We start from the raw sequence: 27,233 nt of genomic DNA, 5'->3' as shown, positions 1-27,233 counted from the left end.
TCCCTTTTTGTTCACATTATGACATAACCTGCACAAAGTGGCACAGCTCCCCAATTCTTGTATATAAAATTTGCAACATTTTTTGAGACGGGTCAATGCCCATTTTTGGGATCCTTTTCTTTATCTGAGTACCGTGTTAAAACTTTTTGCAGATGTGAGCTATTCAGGAGCAGCCTGCGGCTGCATGCAGAGATGGGGAAAAGAAGAAAAGGCCTTCCTATTTTGTGATTGCCATAGTAACTCAAACATTGCCAGGGTGTTTGTCAGTTTGGTAGGGCACAGCCAGGGAATTTTATTTCCTGTGCAATCAAGCCCTCTACTGGAGATCATGGCTTGTATGACACAGGGTTACAGAGAGGACAGTGGGCTTGTTAGGCCTGGGATTAAGCATTTCACTTTAAAATAATACCCATTTGTATCCATTTTGTTCAACATAACAACAGCTGCTGGCCTTGGGATGACAGGCTTGCCTTTTTAACTGAAGTCTCGTATGACATTTATGAATGAGACAGACTCCATTCATTTTCACTCTGAATTCACACTGGTTATTTTTGGTTTTTTGATTCTTCCTTTCTTTAACCATGTGGTCATAGTCAACATTGTTCCTGCAATTACATTTGTGGTTTATGAGAGGGCAAAATCTAGACTCATTCAGGGTGTCAAAATGTCACTTTCATCTACAGGGAAACAGGTTAAAAAAGAAAGGAGAAAGCAGAGAAGAAAGCATTTTATGTCAGTATAGTGGAAGCTTTTTATTAAACCAATGATACAGATGGGGAAAGAAACCCTCAGGTGTAAGAGATTTCCTTCAGATCTGTACAGGAACCGCAGACTGCAGGCAGAAAAGGTTTCTGTCTCTTTTCTGGGTCAGCAGAAGGACTTGTTGCTCCAAGAACTTCCTGAGTTTCCAGACTGTGACAGACACCACTACTCCCTGCATACTGTGCACCCGCCCATGCCACTCTGTACACCACATCAGATCATTAAAAAAGCTCTCGCCCTCCTTCCCTCCCTCCCCCCTCCCTTACTCTCCTCCCTTCCCTTCCTCCCCTTTTCCCTCTCTCCCCCTCTCCCTCCCTTCCCCAAATTTTTTATTCCTGAATCATAAGAGAGGTTCTAAACTAGGTAAGACCACAAAGCTTCGTTCAGTGCTGGTGACTGAGGGAACAAAGAGGAAAAGCACTTTGATGACACCGGAGGGTTACAGTCTGACTTGGACAGATGAAGCACTTGCTTGAGCTGAGGTAGAGTGAATAACAAAGAAAAGAATGTGCATCAAGATGATGGAGCGGCTGATCTTCTTAAGCCTCTACTTTCCATGAACTACCTGCTTTCAAATTGAAAAGTTGGAGATTAATATTCAGCTATTCCCCTGAAGCAAACAGAATTGTAGGCCATTGCTATTCTTTAAATATGCTTAAAAACCTGGATCCAGATCACTCAGTCCACAGTGCCTTAGAAGCCCGAACGTGCACATTACACATTAACCCTCGGAAAACCTTCCTCAAGGCCAGCTTTCCTCTGCATCACCCTGCTCCACTTTCTGCACTGAGGTGGCAAAGCTAACGTGGGGACTCCTGAAGAGGCTGCCCAACATATGCACCCCTCCTGATGTGCTGCCCACCTGTGGGTGGGCTGCATGGGGCTGCAGTCCATGACCTGCCCTCCTAGTGCCCACGGCTGCAGAGAGCAATACTGTAACCACCTGTAACTAATCATATCACACACAATAAGGCAGAACATCTGGAAACACCACCTCTTGGACTGAGAGCAAGATCCATCTATATTACAACACCAATTCGGCCCTGAGATCAATCCAGTGATCTCAAAAAGGCTCATATGCATATCTTCCTTCCCAGAGGAAGACTTTCTTCATTAGCATAAAGCTGTCTTCATTCTGTGCTCTTGTGGCCTCTCTATTTTGCCAATAAATCAAATTTCACATTTCATCTCTTTCTTCCTCCAAGCCTAAAAAACAATCCAGTTGGGAGAGCCACCGTCAGTAAAACAAACATCTTTATGCTAGCATAATTGATGATCATAATATTCTTGAAGTATTTTCCCATTTCCACTACCAGGAATTCTTCTTGTCCCATTACAGCAGGTACAAAATATTAGAGAGTTGGCATGCTTTTATGGTGTCCATTATCTGTGTCAGTGAAATCAGTCACACTGTTACCAGTAAGCAGCTGAACCAATAAGGAATCATCACAACGTGATGCTTGGAGATACTCACAACTCCTTGGAGATATTCAGAAGTCTTCTGGACATGGTCCTGGTCAACAAGCTTCAGGTGGCCCTGCTTGAGCAGGTGGTTTGGACCAAGTGACCTCCAGAGATGCCTTCCAACTTCAGCTCCTCTGTGATGCTAGGTTGAATGCTGAGTGTTATACTAATGCTAAAAACTCTATATTATATTGATAAACTAATGTAAACAGTCTTCAGAAAGGAAAGGTAGCAAAAATCAGCAAAGGATATTGAACTTTAAGGACAAAATAGACTACAAAACAGCTTCACTTCAAACTTGCACCAGCATAAATTCACAGTAACTTTTTGGTTTACAGATTTGCACAGATGTAAAAAAGGAATCCAGACCAAGTCCTGTAGTTCTGAAGTAGGGTGTCTTAAAGGTAAGTTAAGTACAACAATGCATGGAAAACCACTGCTGTGGAAAACGTCACCTGGAAGCCATTTCACACCTTTCCTACTTACATTATTTGCAGAAGAATTTAACTGCTTTCTTTTTCCCCACAAGACACTTAATTTATAAGCTTTACAAGCCCAAGCAACTCAGAATATTGTATCTTTATTCAGCTGTTTCCATCATGGTCAGACCTATAAACACAGCTCTGCTTTGGTGGGGTCATGGTCTTTCTTCCAAGTGAGTTGTGACTCACTGGGAAGCAACTTTGCCCTTCTTACAGCATAGGAATTAGGATGGCAGAGGTATACACTGCCTTTAGGTTAGAAATATTAAAATTCAGGGAGTGGTGATCTCTGAAATAGAGAGGTTATATGCCTTTTATAGGAATTCCCAGATTTACTCTCCTAAATTTACTTACATAAAATACCTATTTAATTCCAGAACTAAATTACAGGAAAAGCTTACTGAAATAGCACGACACATGGTGTTATCTGGTTCTAGGTAGAGCACTGATGTGTCTCAGAGCTTGTTTGCAAGGTGTGCACATCTTCACTACAGTTGTCACATTAAGGTTGTTATGCAACAGCTAAAATACACCTCTGAACTGGGAAAATCAGTAGGCTGCTATTGCAGCTCAGATATTTTGAACTTAGCAAAGCTTAGAAGCTACTTCCGTGTTTTTATCCTTTGCAGAGAGAAGCTTGCCGTGGGATTTAACTAAACCTCAGTACAATTCTTCTCTGTGTTATTGCTTTACCAGGTACTTCAACGTGATACAAGCACAAAGAAAGCCAAATAAGCCTGCAGCCAACTCCTCCTCAGCAAGGTACATAGTGTACAACTCCGTTGTTGCTGCTGATGGAAAAGGATGCACAGAGCAGAAGCCTAATGGCACAGGAGAGAGGAAAAGAGCCTGTGCTAGCCATGGCACGGCTGTAGTTGGCTCTGGCCCTGGAAGGGTTAAATGCTTTGTGGTGAGGTAGGACAAACTTCACTTAAACTCAATTCTGTGGCCAGTCTGATTGTTTTGACACCTGCACTATGTGAGGGATGGCATGGTCTCTTTTGTGGTGCATAATGACACATCTTCATTATTGTTCTAATACTCTGAAAAAAAAAATCCCTAATCTTTCTGTGGTGCCAGTGACTGTAACAATGCCGGGACGTTTTATTTTCCTCCTTGCTCTCTCTTTCCCTTAACCCGCTATTGTTGCCATAGCCACGATGGTGCAGTACTGCTGGTTCGGGGAAGTTTCTGTACTGTACCGCCCTGAGCTTATTGTTTAAATCTGTATTATTCAACTGTTCTGAAGATTTACATTTTTAATGGCTCATTTATGTAATCCCATAAATAAAGTAGCAGAAAAGCATCCCACACAAATGAGTGAATTGGGGTTTGAAAAAAGCTGCTGAAGCAGGTCACTCAGGGTCTCAGCTGCGGGGCCTTGATTGGTATCAGCGATATAACCACTGTGGCAATGGACTTAAGACCACCCAGTCAGCCCCAAAATGGTGCATTACCAGGGAATAGTGGAATAGTGCTATAGTTCAATCTCCCCTATTTAACAGGGAGCAGAGTTCTGCTGCAAAAACCATTTCAGCCTCAGGCTCATTTACCTTATAGCTTTGACAGCTGCACCTCTCCCGCCTTAAAGTTTAGATGATTAGCTTTTCCCTCCTTGCAGCTGATGGCCATAGGGTTTTTTTTCTTAGCCAGTATATTCCTGAAGGCTGATAAATTCCCTCTGAAGAGCCTGTGAATTCAAGCACCTGTCTGAAGAATTTGTTTTACAAACTGAGCACTGAGATGGAGATACATTCTAACAATTCTAAGCTTCTGCCCACTGTTCCCCTTGCTGGCTCCCTCCCCACACACAAATCTTTCATGAACTGTAAACCCTCTGTGCAGGGCAAGTCTATTTAATTAGTTGTGCTAATAAAAATAACGGGACGATATTTTATTTCTGGTCAGTTCTCACCCTTGAAAGTTGATTTTTGGTTGTTAACTCTTAGAGCAGCCTTGGGGCTGCTGGACACCTGGGGTACTCAGCCTCGGGGCATCCACTGTGGCTCCCGAAGCATCCTGCTCTCCAGGACAGGTACCAGCGGCCGGCTGCGTGGCTGACACCTCATGCCCTTACACTACTCAGCTGAGTCAGTAGCAGAAACCCACCTAATCCCAGGCTTGTGACCCTGGCACAGCTTTGGGTGCACCAAAGCCCCACTTCAGAGGGTGCCCAGCCCAGCGTGGGCAGCTTGCCTGGGGCTGCCCCATTTAAGGTGCTGCAGCCAGGCAGATGTGAGGCGGCATTCCTGGGGCTGAAGGATGAACTGATGTAACTGTGGAGAGCTGGTCCTCAGCACATGCTCTCATCACCAGGACAGCCTGGGCTTCAGGGGAGCTCACATCACAGCAAGACTTGGTAGCTGGGACAAGGGGACAAGCCTGACAAATGGACATAGGACTAACACTCTTCGTTGCCCCAAGAGCTGTCCTGGTGATCCCAGCTGGCACAACACATTTGGAGAACAGTTTGCTCTCCTATCCCCTCCAGGTAGACGTCCTAGCATCCACAGCAGGGAAGCTTGGCAGAGGCACAAGCTGAGACCCTGCACGGGGAGACCTACCCCTAGGGCCAGCCATTGCCCACCTCCCACATGGTACCAACAGGTAACAGTGGGCACCATCCTTCCCCTGGCAGCCAGGCCCGGTTCTCACCGTGCTGCTCCCACACATTCCCTCCTCCAGGAGAGCTGTGGGAGTGCAGGCTCTGAAGACAATGCCATCCATCCTCCTGGCTCTTCCTAAGGCATTCAGGACAAGCGCCAGCCGAGGGACCGGCTGGAGGACAGACAAGCACCACACAGAGCTGGAGTGACATGACCTTGTGTCCAGCACCCCACCTGCAATACCTGGCCTGCTGAGACACACCAACGCTTCCCTATGCACACACGCGCATTTCAAATGCAAAGAACAAGGTGTTTTCCCTAATTCCACAGCAGAGCAGCTCTTCACAGAGGCGTATGCCTGCAGGAAGCTCTGCTGGCAGATAAACTGCAGCGATCCACAGGCGAGGGGCAGACAGACAATAGCCCTTCCTCAGTTTACCTGCTGGATCTTGTTCTGCCTGGCTGCATGGAGCGGAGTCAAAGGAAGCTGCTCGGAGGCAGGGAGCAGGCAGCAAAACAAAGGCAGGGAGAATACCAGCCAGCCCAAAGGAACAGTGGGGAAGCTGGTAATTGGGCCATGTGTGTTTGGCTTTCGCCAGGCTAGCAGGTTTGTTTTTCCCAGGCTGGAGCCTAGACTGAAAGAGACACGAAATTATTAAAGAACTCAACCTAGAAAGGATAAAAAATAAAGGAAAATATGTTAGCAGCAACGGCTGGAGGTGCATCTCAAGTAACGGGAGTGCGGTGGGGGCACACCATTCCTTTCCAAGGGCATAGGGAAAATATTTTCAATGGGCAAAGAAAAATGAAGTTTAGATAAAATTCATCCCAGTTGACTTTTATTGCTAGTTTAACTCACTTCTTAGCTAGGGGCTTACTGGGCAGGATGCAATAGGTCCTGTTACAGAACGGTAGAGCTGTGCCTTCCTGGTCCCTTTCTTGTCACAAGAAATTTCCTGCAGAGATCCAAGTCTAAATGAGACCTGTTGATGAGGCAGATGCAGAGGCACCATCAGGGATTCCCCCACAGTGGGGCTGATTCTCAGTCCTTTTGCCAGGCACACATTGCAAGGAGCTGTACATTTACCTGCAGGTCTGCAGCACTTCTGGCAGGCAGGACGTGTGCAGGAGCTCAGTGCAGAACTGCCCCGATTCACACCAGCTGTGGGTTTACCCATTGACACAGTACCAGCCATGTCCCCAGGAGCCTGTGCTTTCTCACAGAGATTTAACTAGACCGACTCAGGTGCTTGCCATGAAGGAGATCTTTCCAGCAGCCATTCCCCACACAGCATCTTGCTGGAGTCCTCAGGGAGGGAGGTGGAGAGACAGAGCATGAGAAACTTCACCTGCCCCTCCTTGGGGCATCCCCCAACTTAGTAAATGGACACTAGGAGAGAAAGAAGGGGGTAACACTCAAACTTTTCTAGGCAAAACATATTCTGTTCTCCAGGGACTTAACAAGTACCTTCTCTGCATGGAGGCGTTCAGAGCGGTACTGACCATGCAGCACTGCCTAGAGGAGCAATGGCAGGTAGAGAAAACTGTATTTGAATATAATTCAAGAATCAAGACAAGGTAACAGCTCATGTAGGGTCTTGGTTTTCCTTCATGTGTTATACTCCTTTATTAATACTCTTATTATTTAACTTAAACAACAGTTCATTACCAGCAACTGTCAGTTGTTGCTGGTCTTGATGGATTAGTTGCTTGCTGGCTGGCATTTTTCTTAGAGGAATTTTTATTGGCAAGCATTAGGCAAACTTTTCTCCCTCGTGTGGTTCTTTAAAAGACACGGGCAATTCTTTACCAGGAAAAGCTGGAGAATTCAGAAGACAGAGTCTCAAGCAGAGCAGAATGCCCACTCAAGTTTCCCAAAAACAGACTTTGGTTGTAGTCACACAATTGATATTGAGATGAGTGGTCATATTGCTACTGTGGCACCTTCGGCAGGCAAAATTTTTAAGGCTCTCTTTTAACCAGAGCCATGTGCTCTTTAACATTTACTCTTGATTATTTCCTATTGACAGTCACTAAAACAAAGTGTATATTAATGCAGACAGGAGTTTCATTCATAGATGGTGAGCTACAAACAGGATTATTTGCAAGTGCAAAGATCACTCACATGAATAAAGATTTGGTGGATCAGTCACTCCACTGGTAAAATGACTAAAATCCTTCTTCAAACACAATCCAGATATGTTTTCTTGCTACTTATCCAAACAAGTCTGCTTTTGTGTTGTTCCAGCTTAATTAACTGAAAGCACATAATTATTAGTGAGAGCTTCGACAGGACAGGAGAGGAAACATGCTTCTTGGTGATCAACTTGCAGCCACAACAAAAAAGAACCCAAACCAGCTATGTGCAGGAAAAGCAACCCCCTCCTGCTACATTATTCCATTGATCCACAAACATTTACATCTCCTTTGTTAACTAGTTTTCTGTAGAAATTTCATGATCACTAAGGCACAGTCTTTCAACTGCACCTCAAGAAACTTCTGGTTTAGAGTGATCCAGTCTAAAAAAGAGTATGTGTTTTTGCCCTTAAGTTGTGTTATACACGAAATCTGTCGGACTTTTCTTGGACGTTCAAGATTCATTGTAAATAATTCAAACTGGATTTACAAAAGAGAGGAGGCTGTACAATGAATGCAAGAACTGCATGTCACTATCTCTCTGACAGTCAAAACTAACAAAAGCATTTTATGAAGGCTACATAAAATGTTTTCTCCTCTTTCACATTGTTTTGTGATCTACACTCAGTACCAGATTGATAAATATGAACATTTGGAGGATTTCTATCTAACATAATAATAAAGTCTAAAGAACAAATTGTTCTGGCTATGGCAAGAGAACAGTCTCACCTGAATAAACTTAATCCACATAATGTGCACTGAAACTAAACACAGACAACACTGGTAGTTCACAGATTAACAAGGAACACCTGTGAAGTACTGCTGCAGCAACACTAAGGTGAGGTGCATTCCCTTCCCATGGGAGTAACTAGGGAAGCTGAGACCAAGAACATACTATTTATTTACATATCAAGGCACTTTTATAAGTAACAAGGGCACAGCAGTTAGTAACACATTTGGAAAAGTCATGTACAAGTCTTAATTTTCAGGGTTAAATCCTATCTTTAGGTAGCCTTATAAACATGATGCCGGGGCTGCGCAACATGAGCAACTGCAGACAAAATACAAAACTGGCTTTGTGCACCCAAGCTCTTATTAAAAAAACACTGTGATCCTTTCCAAGTTTACCCATTCTGTGATTCTATAAAGAGTTGCCTTAAGAACAGTTAATGAGCAGTGGAGGATTTTGTTTTTATTAAGTACATTTACAAAAGCATTAAAAGGTGGAATTAACCAATGCAAGATTAATAATTTGTGTGCATTCTGTAAGTCAGAAAAATGTGGAATCGAATCTGAACCTACCACCACCACTGACAAAAAGCTTTCTCCAGTTATCAGTGCAGGTCACGTCAGATCCTTTAGCTGAACATTTCCAGTATGCAAGCATTATCAGCAATCCAGACTAATTTTGAGAGCATGCTCTAATCAGTTTCCCTACCTGAAAGCCTGGCATAAATTAATATAGCATCAACAACAGCCCTTATCCAAAAGTGATGTTTGAAGGTCTGAGAACTGAAATCTCTCAAGACAGCATATACCAGCACAAGCCAGACCAGCAATAATTCACAAAAATTTTTTCTGTGGAACATCTCCAGGCCAAATTCTGACCAATAGTGAAATGAATTCTCTGCTTCAAAGTCACATCCATACAGCACTGTCACTGCAGCAGAACTCAGCCCGTGTTATGGCTGCTGTCCTTCCAAAAGGGATTATTAAGGAGTGCACAACAGCGACTGTACTCAGCAAAATAAGGACCGCAAACACCATCTGTTTATTTACACTGAAGACAGTCCTTATATTCTCCAAAGGTACTACCTTTTCATTGATCCCACTTAAATAATTGTAAATTTTCTGAAAGGCTAAGAATTCTATTTTAGTGCTGTGGGTTTTGCAGGGAAAAGAGGACATGTACATAACTCCTCTGGGGAAACGTCGAAAGTATCCCACTTCACCGGATATGCTGACCCTGGCAGTCTCCAGAGGGCTCAGCACCAGTATTTCTACTTTCCCACTAGTCAGAGGAGCAATTCCCAGTTCATGCACCACAATCCAGGCAGAGCAGACCGCCACTCTGTCCCTGCCCCGCAGCCGGCAGGAGCTCGGGAGGGGCAGCTCCGCGCAGGGGCGGCACACGCCTATAGGTGGCACTCTTGCTCTGACTCAAGGCGGACGGGCCGGGAGCGCCGCTCCGCCCGCCCTCACTGGGGCACGCCTCATTCAAGACACGGCACCTCCGACGAACATTTTCGATTTTATTGTCAACACACTCAAAAACAAACCCATGGTGAAAACAGTTATTTCCGAGAACAGTAAAATACAAAATATTTCACGTAGGAGTTTGTTAATGTAACACAAACAGAAGTGAGACATAGAGGATGCCAGTATGTATCATTTGTGCTCATGGTCACAAGTTTAAGAACTGCACCACTACAGAATTGTCACACAGGCTTGGAAAGTGAGCATTTGAGTTTAAGCATCACCTCGGTATTTCTAGTATTACATATTTACTTGGAAACTTTCTAGCAGTAGACAGAAAAGATGGAAATTTCGTCTTCAGGGTTTGTTTTGAAAGCACCATGACAACAGACTGTTCCAACTACTTCCTTACAGAGGGAAGTCTAAACAGAGACAATTATTGCAGCTGCAGCTTTTTAGGGGTAATGTTTATTGTTATCTATGATAGGTTTGTGAATATACATTAACAAGCAAAATCAGTATTTCCCAGCAGTCCCTCCTGGAAAGCAAAACCAGCATTGCCCAATTTTAATTTGTTCTTTTTATATTAAAGACAGCAATCTCTTATAGTCTATACAAAATGCATATGCTTGGCCAGGCACTGGCCAGCTTTCTCTTCTTCTAGATTCTAACCCAAATAAGCAAAACTTCCTTATTGGTTAGCAGCAAAGAAGTTCTGCAAACTTCACACAATAAATAGAATTCTGCTTGATTTATTTCCAAAAGAGTGACATGACTAAATGATTTGTATTAGACAGTGACACATGTATCACACTCCATCACCAAGACTCTAGGCTTAGTCAGAAGGGGAGAGAGGAATGGAGTAAAGGGAATGCCTGTTCTAAAACAACTGAAAGTGTTATGCTGTACTTTGCTTTTCTCTTAAAGGTCCCAAAGAAAAGTTTCTAAAGCTACCTCAAGGTTACTTCTCACACAGTCAACTTGGTTCAAAACTCAAGTCTGAACATCAACTCTTCTTGAAAAACTGAGACACCTCTGCTTTCCTATACTCAATGACATTCCTGACTTGTAACAACATATACTTGTCACTTTCCTCATCGCTTGCTTGATCGCTTTTCACGTTTATCCTTTGTGTGCTGCTTCTTGCTTTGGTGCCTTGGAGGAGAGTAGCTGACCCTCCTTCTGGATTGAAAGCTGGGTGTATACGGGTGAATTTTGCGTTTCTTTGGTTTTTCTTCTTTCCTGCTTTTGTTTGGCTCAGACTCCTTATCATCTTCCTTTTGCTCACGCTCTTGGTCCTGTTCTTTTTGAGATGGCAACGTGTTTTTGATGGTATTAATAAGAAATCTTTTATTTGTACCAGCAAGAGGACATTTCAACCTGTAAAGACATTTAAAAGTCATCAAAAGACAAGGCAAAAACATCCCAAAACGAGTCTGAGATTTTAAATTCAGTGATTTTAAGACAGGTTTGTGATTTTGGCTTTCCTTGCATGCCACCTAGTGTAAAGTCTCAGTACAGAAAAATAAGTTCCAGACCATCACCATTCTTTTGTCTTACTCTTAATGGGAAGAAAATGATTTTACTTCAAAATCCACATGATTTTGAAGGGGGAAGCAAAGGATGCCAGTATATTTTAAGGTTGATGGTGCCTAACTTAGGTATTCAGAAATCAAAAATTTAGTAACATACTCTAAGTCAAATCAGAATGGCTTACAGAGACCATGATCTTCTAAGGTCAGCATTATCTAGTGAACTGCAATATTCAGAAAGTAAGATACACATGCATGAAGAACCCAAATAGCTGTAGCATAAACATATACATGAGACACACCAATTTAAACTTACACTTAGCAACCACCAAAGTGTTTTATTTCTTTTTCTTAAACAGGAAAGATACTTATCCAACTATTTTACTTTCTCCTCTCGCAGCTTAACACTTTTTGCACATAATTGATCAGCTAGTTCTAGGAAACAAGTATTGTAAATTTCATTTATCTTGCTAGCATCAGCTGTACTCTACTTATTCCCAATTTATCATCTCTTAAATAACGGAATAAGAAAAAACAAGTTTAAATATGTTCCTACAGAAAGCAGAAATCACTGAAGACTTTGTTTATAGTTGGAGTCACTGTGGTGTTTGTCTTCACAGTTTTGAGACAAGTTACGGGATTCCTTTTAAAAAATCAGAGCTGTTAGAGATCACAGCAACTTACTGAATCAACCACAGTCATGGAATCCTAACACCACAATGTTAAGATCATCTATTCTAATTGAGTATTTTGCGAAAGAGTAGAAATGATACCCTAACTACCCAAAAACCTTTGACGCCTTGAAACCATCAGAGCTATCAGAACAACAAGCAAACTACAACAAAGATCACGTATGATTATTTGGCATAATTCATGACTTAACTGGACATGGAATTTGCCATGGTGTTTTGCTTCAGGTCTGCCTACTAAGCATTCCTGATAATTGTTCTTGTTCTTCTAAATCCTTCAAGAACTTAGGGGAGCAATTTTAGAAGCATACTGCCACGCTGTTTTATTTCCACTAGGTATTTTCTGATACACTTCTACTGCATAGAATTTTAGAAATTTCTAAACTTTCTTCATATAAATCTACACTATTTTTCTCAAATCCTGGTTTTAAATAAATAAGATCATTAATCTAGTATAACTCTTCTGTAAATTAGATAAATAAATGTCAGTAGAACAGGGTTTCTATTTGAAGCTGCACCACTGATGAACATGGTGCTGAATGAGTCATGGCACAGGTTACACTCAAGACATAACAGAAACCAGCCAACATTGAAGTACTTTGTATGTCTTATGAGTGCATTAAACTATTGTACCTCAACATTTCCTAGCAAGGAGGGCAGCCTTCTCCAGGCAAAATCTATTTCACGTTTGTTCTTCCTCTTGCTTTTTCTTAAGAGCTAATGCACTGATTTAAGCACTAATATATAGTGCCAGAATGAGACAGTCAATTTGCCCTAAATAAATCCATCTGGCTGAAGCATTTATTTCTTTTTGACACTATGAGTGCTGCCTGAGCTATACTAAGAATGAAAATTGATGAGAAATGCTGGACTTGAGAGTCAGCTAAGAGATGCCATTAGTTTACCATCATACTGTGATTAAGGTGAGCAACCAGGCTTTCATGGAGCAGCAGTAAGTCATGGCACTAAAGAACATTAGTTCTTAGTTTTATTGACTTCAGACTTCAACAAAGCAAATGCTGCCTTTAAATCTTAAAGCAAACAAAATGTATGGTGTGTGCTATATTGCAGGCACACACAGAGCACATGTTTACATATAACCATGGTGTATATGGAACTGTGAAGATTAAAATTGAACTGTATGAATCCACTAACATTTTTGAGAGCATCTCTAATGGTGAGGAAATTGACATCTCCGAAGACCAGCCTTGGGTTTGCTGTAGGGTCTGATCCTGCAGTGCTCAATTCACAAATAGGTTTGCCCTCAGGTGAGTTCTGAGGGGCTGGGAGGCAATCTCAGCCTGGGCATGGTGGAACACAATACTGCGGTGACCAGCAAACAGTGCCACAGAACTGATTTGAGAAGCTTTGCTTTAAAACAAACAAACCAACCAACCAGCAAAAACCAAACAAGTTAAAAGAACATTAAAGTTCAGAATTGAAATTGCCCCAAGCAGGGCTGCAGGCATGTGTGAGGCAAGGACACGAACTGCAGTGCTAGAGCTGTCCTGTCTACCAGACTCCAGTTCTGTAGCAGCATGTTCTTCCATTGTAAGGTTCACTTTTTGCTCTGTATGCTCCAAAAACTAGACCAAGCTATTCTCACTGACAGAATAAATCTCACATCCCTCAAAATCTCTCCACTATGTAATAACCAAGACAATGCAACACACTGCATTTTGACAATGATACTGCCTTTTGAGAAAAAAAATAATCCATCATTGTTAATGCAGGTCAAATATTAACCCTATTTTTGACCCTTTAAGTCAGCTTCTGTGCAGTAACACAGAATTTCCAACCAGTGCCTGTCATGCAGTGCAGCAGTGCAGTTCAGCACAGAAATGTACTATACAGGTTCTTAACAGTAAAGACATGCTGACACCATTCAAGACACAAGAGCACAATGCCATGTGCCAGTCTTGTCTCTGCTGAGTAACTGGACACACCTAACAGGATTGGCACAGTCAGCCTTATCATACACAGTAAAGTCCATCTTTCCAAGGAAAAAAGTTCACTATGGATGAACTGACAAGTACATTTCTACCACTTCCAAACTGCCACGGAAAATATAATATTTCAATAGAAGAGTGACTGAAGGGGGAGTGGGAAACAGATGGAGGTTGTTTTGCCAAACCAAGTAATCTATGGTGTTACCCTGTTATGGGGGACCTCACAAAAGAGGATGCCTCAGAGGACACTGAAAGCTTTGAAATACAGTCTTGGCAGCCAGGTACAGCTGGCAGGACTTTGTAGGATCATAGAATCATCTGGTTTGGAAGGGACTTTAAAGATTATCAAGTTCCAACCCCACAGACAGTGACACCTTTCACTAGACCAGGTTTCTCAGAGCTCCATCCAACCTGCTCTTAAACACCTTCAGAGATGAGGCATCCAGAGCTTCCCTGGGCAATCTGTTCCAGTGACAGCTTGACTTAGGATGTGCCCTGATTTCAAGATTTCAACATATTTACTTTCGATCTCTATCTGCATCCTGTTTTTCCTCCTCCTCCTCCTCATATTCAAATGAAAGCTGAGGAGAATCTTTTGCAGTGTTCCTGCACACAACACCCATTCAAACACAAGATGCAACACAGCTCTTCACAGTTTCAGTATCCTCGTCATTATCATAATTTTGTATTCTGCTGTACTTCTAAAAGATTTGGTACTGAACAGAAAGCTATCTACAGGAATGACAGCAATTTTAGGATTGCTTTACAAAAAATAGAAGTAAAAATAATGTAATGCTTCCAAATTTTTTAATTGTCATTTCATCTGCTCTTACAATGCAGAGCTGAACAAACCATCCAAAAATATGTTTTCCAGTTCTTACTTTACATAAACTTTTCAAATAAGATGAGAAGTTACATTCAATTTAGCTTTAGCTCATTTTATCAGCATCTTTGAAGATCAGACCTACACACTGGAAAAAAAGGCATCTAGAACTTTTTTCACACAGTAACTTTTGTGGCATTTTAACTGCCTTTCTTAGTTAAAGCAGAACAACTGCTTAAAATAGGACCTAACTTCACTGCTATAAAGAAGGTAATGAATTATGTACACAGAACCAAGAGAAATACTTCAAAGAAGCTGAATGTTTAGCTTTAACTAAAAACAATGGAAAACCCCCAAATATCCTATTTCATCTATGTCCAATAGCCTCTGATTAAACAAATTTATCTAACCATTTCAAATGTTCTAAGACTATTTGTCCAAAACTTCTCACCCTGGATCCAACTGATCCTTCAAATGTTAGCTTCAGGACAACTGCTCTGCTCTCTTTTCTCATCTCAGAAGTTTCAGCATCACAGCATCACCACTAGGATTCAACCACAGATTCTGCTCTGTTCTGATTAACATTTCCAGGATTAAGACACCTTCAGAAGAGGGTTCGTCCTTACCCTTCTCTCACACATTTCCTTATTTGTGATTAGCTGTACAAATGCTTGAGCCAGATACATTAGCAGCAGGATCTACATCACGTGTTATCATAAGGATTCAGGAGACCCTCCCAACAAGAATCACCACAGCCACAGAGTATATACAAAAGGAACACTGCAGGAACTAGAAATACTGCATTGCTGAATGAAATCGACAAATAAGAATATCCCGCATTTCTTGGATTCATTTACCATGGACCTACATACTGCCTATTGAGCTGTCCTGAGAGTATGGAGGCCAGTGAGCTGAGATTCTTACCTAAGAGATCATGCAGCCCTCTGGCAATATAGACAGTTGCTCCAGAGAGCCTCAGATAACTTCCCTTTCCAAACAAACTCTTGGCCAATATCACTGCCAACCTCCCTGCTGGTTACTTGTCCCAAACAGGGACAAGCCTTTCTTCCACTAGCCTCTAAGTTTGCAGCACCTGCCTGTGTCATCCACATTAAACTTTTAAGACAATGTAAAACCAGCAAAACATTCCCAAACTAGAATACTAACAATACTGCCCTGTATTTCAAGGCTCAGTCTTTGTATGAGAGACTGGGCTGCAGGTTGATTGCTTTGTACATATTTTTTGTACCTGTCAGCTAAGCTGGTTTGGATACTTCTATTTTAGGCTCCAGCAACCATCATCTATCTCAAATGATGAGACAGCAAAAGGTTAGGCAGGGGGGCTTGGGGAACTTTTTCAAACAGTGTACTTGAGCTATGTACTTGAACTAATCACTCTGGACAGTAACAGAGCAATGGCTTGAACCTGAGAGCAGTCCCAAAACAGTGTTGAGAGGCTTGCTGGCTAAGGTTTTGCTGCCATCAATATTCACCAGGAGACGCTACTCTTTTGCAATGGAATGCACAATATAGTCACCCCACCCAGGAATGCCACCTCTCCATATACCTCCCTTAGACCAACTTCTGTCAAATGCCACTGACTCCAGAAATGTATTTCCCAGTATTCAACAGCTGCTGGAGACCAACATAAACTGGAATCAGTGAAGTATGAGCAGCAGTGGCCTCTGCTTCTCCTTACCCAAAGACAGATGGCAGAACAAATCTTTTCTTCACAGGTTGAGCTGCTTCAACTTTCCAGTGCCAATGCAGGACTGATGGCCTTACACTAGATGTCTCCAGGGTGTGTGCATCTCTTCTCCAGGACTCCTCTGACAAAGGGCTGAGGAATCCCAGAAGTCCTCATGAAACACACCTGTAAGCATTTTGAGTTTGGCAAGGAAGGAAGGTTTTGTGTTTTACCTGTTAGCACTGTGCTTTTAGAGAAGTCAGTGATTACCTTGTCTTTGCTTCTATCAGTTATGATTTCCTCAATCTGGTCTACTAATAACACATTTTCATGAACTAACTTTTCTGCTCATTTCATTTGCTATCCACAGAGCACTGAGGAGAAGTTACTTTCTTCTTGCAAGGTTACATGGCTGTAATCTCTGAAGCCCTTCAGGATCAGTAACACTTGACAGCACTCTGCTGGAGTGTGATACTCAACTGAGCACAGTTTTCTTCCAAATATCGTACCCATTATATTGCCCATGTGTTTATGCAATACCTAGCTGTTGGGCCAGTTCAGAAGCACCAGAACAGCATAACAGGACATAAAAAACATTGAACAGGTGACAGCAGTGGCAGCTTCTGTTCTGTCTATTGTCCCTGCAGAACTGGACAGCAAAGACTTAGTGGGAGTTTGCCTTTGGGGGGCTTTATACTTTCCTTACAGCCACACATGCCAGCCGTACACTAGCTTATGCCAAACCCTACAGCAGCAGATTTGTCACAAAAGGGATTACTACTAGTCTCTCTAAGGATAAATTCAGTGAGGTAAAAATCCCTGGAGATGCATTACATACAAAGAAATCATCTCTAAGAACATGATATCCTGAGCTGCAGAAGAAGTACCTTGAAGAAGGTACTACTGAACATATTCAGAAACAAAGATATTCAGCAAATCATTTCCTAGGCACTGGGTATGGGCCCCTGATGGACACAGGGCACTGTAGGGACGGATACTTTGACTGACCCAGTGCAGCTGTTCACATGTACCTCTGCAGTCAAAAGCACTTCAACAGCCTCAGTTCAGGATATCACTGCACCAATCCCTATATCAACAGTCTTCCTCTGCCTGAAGCTGTCTTGACAGTCCTTTCCTCCTACAACTTTAACAGAACCCTAACCTGGCCAGACACCATTAATCTGCAACTGCTCTGAACAACAGGTCACCCTTGCCTATCCCATTCCCTGGCAGGCCTCGGGCATCAGCTTTCAGCAAACTGCATTCTGAGCTGACCATCACAGCCAGCTGAACAGGACCACTATCCTCTTACAAACAAGGAATACGAAGGAGCCACATTCAGGAGCAGATGCCCATACACTCTCCTGGCAGGTATTCCAGACTGCACAAGTGGCAGTAAAATTGTACAGGGGCACCTGTTTATCTCCCTGCAGAAATGTTTCGTTTCCGTATCTGGAATCAACTTGCAAATTCACAGTAACTGGATGCACACATCACTTCATGGTGCTAATTATGTGCACTGGGTTACCTGGCCACATGGCTAGGCTGACAGGGTCAAAGCACGGTGGATCAGTACAGCTATAGCCACTCTGGGGGATTGCACCAATTAAGTTGTTTTAACAGAAAGGGTATGAAAAGAAGATTTCCCTAGAAGAAATACTGAGCAAAACATACAGAGAATCCCAAACCTGTTTGAAAACATAAAGGAGTAACTTTTTTTTTTTCAGCAAGACACTATTTTAATCTCTTCAGAGCTATTAAAACAAACAGACAACTGAGCTGAGACCTTAATGAACAGTGCAGGCTTATCTCTCAGTACTGTTGATGGAGGAAGACAAACCTTATCTACAAGTATGTTTAGTGCAGTCAACTGGTGCACTACTTGTGTGAACGTCCCTAGATCCAATGGCTTCTTATCAAAGTCATATACATTATTTTATGATGAATGACCCTCCTCAGCATGCTATTACTTCTCTAATTACAATTACATGCATTATATTCCATGTCAATCTAGCAGTAAAATCTGGAATACTGCATTGAAGACTTAATGCTGCATTTCATTTAAGATTTAAATACTGTGATTTTTTCCTAGATACAAATTAGCCCCTGGGTTTCAGGTTTTTTTAGTATTAAAAAGTAACCCTCTTCCAAAATTGGATTATATTTTTGAGTTCATTGAGTTCATTTTTGGCTACAATTTACATATGAATTGTCTGGTAAAGGATAGTTTGTTGTTTTATTAATATGAGGCTTTAGGTTTCTTCATCGGGTTATGAATTCTTTTCACTTAAAACAGAGTCAAACCCAGTAACATGTAGCCAGTATGTAAGGGCATGCACAAAGACTCATGAGATTCCAACCCAAACTCTGCAATTCCATCTATTATAGGAACATAGTCCAAATTTTCCAATTGCTTTGTCTTCAACACATTCAGACAAGCAATTTCACGCAGACAGAATTTACCTGAACTTCTTTCTTATTTAGACTGGAACTTTTGCCCAAATATGTGGATGAAGACGAATTATTTAAACATGAAACACATAAAAAGGTAGAGACTTCTGTCACACATTAAAGACAAGATTTATTTTGGCATCAGAATTCATTTCCTCCTGGCACAACTTACCAACCCATAGCTCCCATTGTTTCAGCTCTGGTTCTCCCACGTTTTGCCTCTTTAAGTAACTCTTCCACAGCCTTCCTAAGTAAGAGAAAAAGGAAAAGGTCACCACTTGTGGAACACAAGAACTTGTGACTTTATTCACTTAAGCAAATAAAACAGATAGTTTTATTCACTATACTGAACTAACCAATAAGGAAGCTACCAAAATCACCTTGACTTTCAAGATAATTCAAGATACGCACCAAGATTAAAACAAACATCCTGAAATTTTAAAACCAACTAAAGGTGTTGCAAATACAAAAACTGCAACACTGAATGAAGAACAGGGCTTGGGACACTTCAAATCCTTTTTAAGCATACTTCTGCCTGTGAGGACAAGTTGGGTATCCTGTCATACCACAGGCACTCATGGAAAAGGAGTATCTCCCAGGTAAGCCATCACCTGTTGGAGATACCTTCTCCAAGATGCCAGGTTCAGTGCCAGCAACCCCACCAGCTACTGCTGCCTTCCACGTAAGAGAAGTGACTACTTGCAAGAACACCAAAAAAAGGGGGCAAAACACAGGCTGTAGCACTGGAACATGAGAGATGTTGCATACACAGGTCTTCATGAAATTACAGCAAAATTTGTTTTTTTCTCCAGACCTAGAATTAGCTATCTGAGCATCCTGAGCTGGGTTACAGCGATCATGGTAGGAACACATGGCTTTTATAGAAGCTTGCCCTGAGCCTTCAAAGAGCAATGTCAGACAAAGGTGAGGAAAGAGGGGAAGAAAGTGTCTGACTTTTAATTACCAGTTACCAAACTTGGTGATTCTCTTTTTAAGAAACCTGACTGAAAGATTAAAAGCCTGTCATTATTATTGTACTATAAAATCTGTAACAATTTATAATTGAAATAAGAAACCAAGTAATCTGAGCTACAAAGCACTAATAAAGCATACACATAGGTATTTTAAACAGCTATGATTCAGTTTCAGGGAAAACATCATAATAAATTAATACGGTGAGACCAATTCTATTAACTTAGGTAGGAATTACATGCCTTTAAGTATTTGAGACTTTTTTTTGTTATATCAATGCTCAGACTGACCTGGCATCCACCTTAGCAGCCTTCAAGCTCCACACCTTCATTATCAACCATTGTTTCCTAATACTGTTCTTTCAACATCATCCTTATTCACTGCAGCTTTACAAAGACCATTCAGCTTGCAGAGACAAATGAAATGCAATGCCCAGATCCTCTCTGAAATAATGTTTCCACTCACTGAACTTATATCCTCTACACAAGTAAGCCAAAAGCTACGCAAACAAGTTTTTAAAATTTGCTTTTAGAGGCCTTGTGGGACTCCACATTCCTTGCTCTCTTCATTTTTACAGCTTGGTTACAATACAAACAGTTCCATGGCTGCCAGCTTCAATTCTAAAGGCAGCAGCATGAGCAAAGGGAATGCAGCATGTAACTTTCACATGAGAACCATCCAAACACTGGGGGACTGATAGGAGGGAAAATTAGGGACAGGGGCACATTTAAGAACTCTGTCATCATTCTGACATCTTTTATAGCAAGCATCACTTAAAACTTGCTGTGGCAATTATTTTTGGGCAATCAAGTTGCAGAATCACAGTAACATGAAGGTACAAGCAGTGATATTTTTATCTTCAAGAGTATGGTACAAGACCTATTTACATTTCTTAGGGATTAGAGTTTTCCCTCTCTCTGTATTCCAAGGTTACAGGCAAAGCTCCTATTGCATATATCTTAATCACCAGTATCATTAATGCATGTGTCAAAATAATAGAGTAATTCCTAGTCAGGCAAAATGACCAGTATTTTCTATTCCTCACTCGGGGAAGAGCTTCATAATTTTTTTCCAAAAGGTCAAATGGACAGACTGAAAAAATGAATAATTGGTAATAAAGAGGTATGTCTGATAGTTACAGGCAATGAAAACACCATGTTATTACAGAGACCACCCATGGTTTGTGATTACAGATCACAAACAGATGCTGGATCTGACAGCCAGAGAGGCCAGGCAGCCACAGCTCCATGTCCAGGTCCGACCAGCAGCAAGGCTGAAAACCAGCTCACAGGAGGCAGATGCACACACCAGGCACTTACATTGCTGGCCACACCCATCACAGACAGACACAGTTTGCTCAGACCCGCAGCTTCATCCTGCTCTTCTCTCCAGCTGGATGTGGGAAGCCCCCAAAACTTCAGCCCAACTGCACTGCCAGTACACCCTGGTCCCCAGTATCCACCCCCACTTCAGTCTTGCCTGTAGAGACACACCAGCACACATACACATCTCAGCCCTAACCCTACAGTCTCCTCAGCAGCTGGCCAGGACTCCCTGCTGGCCTCAACAGCTAGCTCCTGCTGGCTCTTGGAGATACAAGCTCATGCTCCAGCTCTCTCCTTACTCACCCACTTACCAGCTATTCCAGTTTGATTTTCACCAACAGCCACACGGTCCCTCATACACATATTTGCTCCAGTACTACAACACAGATAAACACATGGTCCCCAATTCCCTTTCAGGGGCTAACATTTGGTTTTACTCACTCCATGAAATGTCCCCAGTTGCCAGCACTCAGGCCTCCAGCCCACGGCCCAAGCTGCTGGCATCCAAACCTTCACATGTTCCAGCTGCTGACACCATCAACACATGGTCTCTCCAAGCCACAGTCTGACTGTAGCTGCTAGCACTAGGATGTACACCCTCTCCCCTCAAACACAGTCCTTCACCCAAGACAGAGTTAGAAAGGAATTTAACAGGAAGACAGGACACACTGTGATGATTAGGCACACGGCCAGACAAGAGTACCAGTCAGCAGCCTATACACACATGACAAGACCTTTTAATTCCCTTGTTCCTTTATTTTCCCATTCTCACTTCTCCCCACATCACTAGAACTTCCTGCTTTCCCTGTCTTTGGTTTCTCCCCTATACATGCCATAAGCCCCAAGTGAAACAACACAGACTGCTAACCAGGGTGACCACCAAGCCACACCTGAAATGCAGAGCGTGGATTTCTTTCCTTACCTTGCTAACAAGGCCATGCAGCAGGGACACACAGGGACACAGGCTCCCTCAGGCTCAGTTCATCCGAGTGGCCAGGGGAGCCCACTGCTCACCCCAGTTTATCAAAGGGCCTCGCACATGCAAGGTTCATCACCTTGCTGTACTTTGTATCATCTCTGGGCTTTTTGATCTCTCTCTCCACAGAAGGCTCAAGCCTGCCTGTGAAAATGCCTCATAGGTCTCTGATAATGTTTCTGTTATCTCTACAGGCCTGTCAAACCAGACAGAGTATAGTCAGCAGTAGGCACAATATATGAAGTCTTCCCACACTGATATTCTTAGTATTCCCAGCTGCAACATCATTTGAGCAAAACTACTGCCCCCTTGCCAAATCTTCCATTTTTGACCCTTTCTTCCCAACAAGCCATATGTGATCACAAAATGCTTTTCTTCTGCATCCCATAACCCCTCCCACAACCCCATGCAGCTATGCCCTTAAGTCCCAAAGATGCTCCAGGACTGACTCATCTTGACAGATATCATGCCTGGCGGCCCAGCTGTCTCTTGGGATGAGCCCTGGAGTGGGAGGGGGGCCCAAAGAAGACATGCATTTCTCTCTGACCTTACTGTGAGTTCCCACCTACTGTATGTGTCCCCAAGCTCTTTTGGGCTCACGAAGATGGAGCTCTGATGGGCTGGTAATTCTTGGCATGGGCCTGGGAGAAGTCAGGACTGGGTGATGTTTGGGTTCCCCCCATCCATCATGGTGTGTCTTTAGTCCTCGCTGGGAGCTTTTGGCACATAACCTAAAGAACTCTGCCATCTCCACCCATGCCACCATCTCATTAAAGATCCTGATGAGAGCTCTAATGAAAATATATCTACTGGAATTGCTTCACAGCACACAGTCAGCTACAGAAGGGCACAAACCTGGAGTAGGAGGGCAGTGTTCATATCCAACATCTCCCAGCCAGAGAAGGGACATCTTTAACAAACACATCCTCATGAAAGCACTAATAACTGTTTGCAGTCTATTGCACTACTATTAAAGGTCAAAGACTAAGCTTCTTCTTTCCTGCAACTGGCAAAAAACACACTTAAGCCTACTTCCTGAGGCACTCCAGGTCGTGACAGCAAGCTGCAAGCTCAGGAAAAACAACTAGCAATTTTTAAAATAAATTTTCTCAAAGCAGCTTATGCTAACTATACAATTTATTTTTAACGGTGCATGGAACTAGAAATAGAAGTGAATGTTGGTATTCCAATTACAGCTGAATAATGGATATCAAGACCTTCAGTCAAACAAGTGATTGAAGACACTGAGAGTGTTATTTAAAATTAAATCTCATGAGCTGGTCCTATCTGCTCACCCTTACTAAGAAAACTGAGGAAAATAGAAGTCAGGAATAAAACCTAGGCCACAACTACAAGAGGAAGAATGAAAAGAAACACAATACATCACAAGCTTCCTGACATTTGCTCAAAGTCAAAGACATCCCGCATCAGGGATGTGAATGCTCTCATTCTTTGCTGATCAGGTTTTGTACTTATTTAAGTATTCTACTTGCCAAGTCTTGTGAGTGCTATTTGCAGCACATTTCTGTGCTGAAATTCTCACCAGCCTGAGTAGTGAACGTAGCACTCCATTTCGAACATCAATCTTAGCTTGCCGACCACAATTTTTTTTTCCACCAGGGGTAAGGAATACTGAATCCCGATACTTGACTTTAACTGTTAAAATCAATAGTAAGAACCATTCATTTTCTCCAAGGCACAAAGCTTGCTTGTTAAAAATTGTAGATGGGCTGCCCGTGCAGCAAAAAAATTAGATTATTGATTCCCAATTCAACTACAGGCCTCTTGTTACAGAATGATAGCATTCTTTGTGATTCAGAGCAGCGTCTCCTTAGGAAATAATCCCAAGTAAATGATGCTCTAAATAAGCTTGGCAGGCACTCCTAACAAAGTATGTTATCGAAGGTCGTGAAGTATTTGTAGGTATTGAAAGACAGAAAGGATTATGGAAGGGTATGGACACACAGCATAACAAAGCCACTTCCACTGAATTTAAAGAGAAAGGATGCATCTTCTGTGCTTCAAACACACAGAACCACAATGGCACAACTTTAGGAAGCAGAGGGGGAAGAAATATTTATTTTTTTTAGAAAGGAATGAAAATGGTGACCTCCATAATATCTCAGTGTATATTTAGTTGAAATAAACTAGGAAAAGCAGTTTCAGATGCTTGGAAAGGATACAAACTGAACAGCTCCTACTAGCTGATTCCCAACTTTTCCACCTCGTTCTTAGGTCATTATTTCAAATACCATTTATCCCATGTTAACATAATTTAGAATTTTCTGAAGAATCACATGGAACCTCAAGGCTGGTCTTCATTAATGTACCAGCAAGTTCACAGGGGAAAATCTCAGTTCATACTGCCATCAAAGCTTATTGGGTGAGATGGAGTAGAGGATGCAGTACAGTAGAATGCTGCAAATATTACTGTTTTACACACCTGTGGTATTTACAGCTTTTAGAATTTTAAAATCCACAGAATGCAACAGTCACACAGGAACTTAAAAGTTACTATTCAGCTTCTAGGAACACCTCACTTCATATTAAACTGAGGAAAACATCAAAAGCAAGATCAAGTGAGAGTCAGACACAGTAAAATTGAAAAATAATATCTGGAAATGTGGCAGTAAGGATAAAATGAAAGAAGCTAGATGAAGAGACTTCTCCCTAGATAGTAACAAAAATATAGGGCAACTGACTAAACAGATCACTTTTTGGAATACTGGGACACAAAATTCATTTCTGACCTGAAAAGTGCATAAAAATACTACACTTCTTTTTTTCCCTCATGGTAAATTAAATAAAAACCACATGTATAAAAACCTTAAGTTTTTTATTTAAGACCTGTGCATTGCAAGACAAGCCTGAATTCAGAGACAGACTACTCAGAATATTCCATATACACCCATTTTTAAACACTAAAAATCCACCTAAAGTAGCTAACACTGTGGCTACAGAACAGAAACGCTATTATTTGTATGTTGAACCCATATTATAAAACCCTTAAAAATTATAAGCCTGAACTACCATTGCTACACTATTCACAGGAGAATACGACCAGTAAGTTATTGACTATGAATCTAAGGCACAATGACTGTAACTCAAAGGATAAAGAAAGGTCTGTGTCAGACTGGAAGGGCTCTGCACTGAAGACTGTACAGGGAAGCACTATTTGGAGTGAGTAATGCCAAAGCACACCCTCTGAATGCACAGAGCACGAGCTGAATTCAGGGTGCTACTACCAAATTAGGCAGTGGTAGTAGCAGGGCGCTACTACCAAATTGTTATGAAAATTTAAGGTCTGAAGAAGTAACTGATGATAGATGGATCCAGGACAGGAAGAGCTAATTGTCAAGTGCACTACACTGTAGTTATAATGTGTTTGGGGCTGACTAAACACTCTGAGGTGCACAGTGACATGGATTGGTGACACCAAACAGCTAAACCCTACTGTGTCACTTTGATAAGTGACACTGAGCTTCATCCTTATTATCTACCATGCTGCCACAGAACAGGAGTAGCAAATCCCAACTTGGACTGAACCTTCAAGGAAGGGTAAAACTTTGAATGTAGTTCCAGGGAAGAAGAGCATCAGTCAGGAGATGACTGTGGAGCAGTTTGCTACAGCTGGTGAGGTCAGCTATGACCTGAACTGCCCAGAGAACCCCAGGTCCCCAGCATAGCAATAGCAACCAGAAGTCAGCATGGAAGAACAGTGGCATAGTTTCAACTTGCTATGAATGAAAAAGGTTTATGTTTGGAATGGCACTAGTAAAAATAACATTCATGCATACACAGAAAGAAGCTTTAATTATTAAACTGATGATCTGAGAGCAGAAGTAGCTCAGCAAGAATTAAAAGCCTCTTAGAAAGCATTAAGCTCTCTAGCCCTTCCACTGTCTCAGTACTATTGCTTTTGGCACACTTCAAATACCTGCTAGATATAAACAGAAAAAAGTTATTTTCGGTAAGCCTTCCCAGATACAGTTTCCTAAAAGTTAAAGGAGAGAACCATTAGGAGAACAGTCCAGAAAGCCTCTGGTCACCACTTCACTGTAACAGTTGTTTTAAACAGCCATAATGAAAATGAACAACACAGAAATAAGCTTGCAAAAAAAAAAAAAATTCTAATCACGAATAGGATTATTTTGCAAAACATTTGTGACATAAACACCTAAAGTCTATTCCTAAAACGAAAGCAAGAGAGGCCTACTTTGAGTATTCAAATATAGAAATCAATGTTTTATTCCTCACTATTTGCTTGGGAGCACTGCAACTCAAAACGTGCAGCAAGACAAATCCACTGGTCCCAACAAAATGCCAAGTAGAAAAAAATCTATTTTTTGACAAAATAACTGCCAAGTATTGTGTATTTTTTTGATACAAGAATACAATTCTAACAACTCGTCAACGGGCACATATCCAGCACTGAAAACTGAAATTCCAAAAAACATAAGGTGCTCTGGGATTTTTAAAATGTATTTTACCAAGTACACAACTGATCAAATTGTGAACTAATGAGAGGCGAACCACCCAAGTCCTTCCAATCTCGATTCTAAGCGACATCAGCACGCACCCGAAGTTCCGTGCGGAAGACACGGCAGAAGCAGCTCCAGGCCGCGCACCGTGACCGCACACGAACAGGAGGGGCTGTCTGGGGACAGCGGGCAGCGCTCGGGGCCCGTCCTGAGGCGCGGCGCGGTCGGGCCGGGAGGAGCCGCCCCCCGGCCCCGGCCCAGCGCTGCCCGGGCCTGGCGGCGCGGGAGGCGCTGCCGGGCCCTGAGCGGCGCAGCAGCCCCGCAGAGGCCGCTCGCTCTCGGGACCGCTCCCTGCGCTGTCGCTCGTCCCTCACCTCTCCAGCTCCGGGTCCTCCTCCATGGCTCCCCCACCGTCCCCGCTGCGGCTCCTCAGGGGCAGGCCGGCGCCATCACCTGCTGTCGGCCGGGCGGGGCGGGGCAGCGGGGCGGGCGTAGGGGCCGGCGAGGACCCCGGCGGGAGGAGCCGGGGCGGTGCGAGCCGGGCCCCGCCACACCCCGCCGGGCACCTGCGGCACCGGTGGTCGCGCCCCCCGCCAAAAGCAGAGCGGGGGCGGTGGGTTCCCTAGCGGGCAGGACCCCCGAGCACCTCCGACAGGGCGGGGAAAGCAGGCGCGGGGCGGTGACTGAGAATAGGGAGGGCGG

The 27,233-nt window shown here is 42.7% G+C and overlaps 1 protein-coding gene across 2 annotated transcripts; it reads right to left on the bottom strand.

The window, feature by feature from the left end:
• Positions 1 to 9,689: 9,689 nt before the first annotated feature.
• On the bottom strand, positions 9,690 to 27,084 carry POLR1D (RNA polymerase I and III subunit D). 2 transcript variants are annotated; one of them, XM_038131666.1, is made up of 3 exons: positions 26,906 to 27,084; positions 18,950 to 19,024; positions 9,690 to 11,026 (listed from the first exon to the last, which is right to left on the bottom strand). In XM_038131666.1, the coding sequence occupies exons 1-3, from the start codon at positions 26,929 to 26,931 to the stop codon at positions 10,741 to 10,743; spliced, it is 387 nt and encodes a 128-aa protein (XP_037987594.1). In that variant the 5' UTR covers positions 26,932 to 27,084; the 3' UTR covers positions 9,690 to 10,740. The 2 variants fall into 2 exon arrangements, with proteins under 2 accessions (XP_037987594.1, XP_037987604.1); XM_038131676.1 differs by having other exon boundaries at positions 18,950 to 19,020; positions 26,906 to 27,043.
• Between the last annotated feature and the right edge of the window lie 149 nt (positions 27,085 to 27,233).

Source organism: Motacilla alba, chromosome 1 (genome assembly GCF_015832195.1).
Source record: "Motacilla alba alba isolate MOTALB_02 chromosome 1, Motacilla_alba_V1.0_pri, whole genome shotgun sequence".
Lineage (NCBI taxonomy): Eukaryota > Metazoa > Chordata > Aves > Passeriformes > Motacillidae > Motacilla > Motacilla alba.
The sequence above is the reverse complement of the archived record's forward strand: the minus strand, read 5'-3'. Positions and strand labels throughout refer to the sequence as shown.

Bases quoted from the DNA above. Each gene is read 5' to 3' on its own strand.
- POLR1D (XM_038131666.1), bottom strand. From the start codon at position 26,931: ATGGAGGAGGACCCGGAGCTGGAGAG. The intron at 19,025-26,905 runs GTGAGGGACGAG...TCTCTTACTTAG, and splicing joins GAGGACCCGGAGCTGGAGAG to GAAGGCTGTGGAAGAGTTAC. The intron at 11,027-18,949 runs GTAAGTTGTGCC...ATGTCTTTACAG, and splicing joins ACAATGGGAGCTATGGGTTG to GTTGAAATGTCCTCTTGCTG.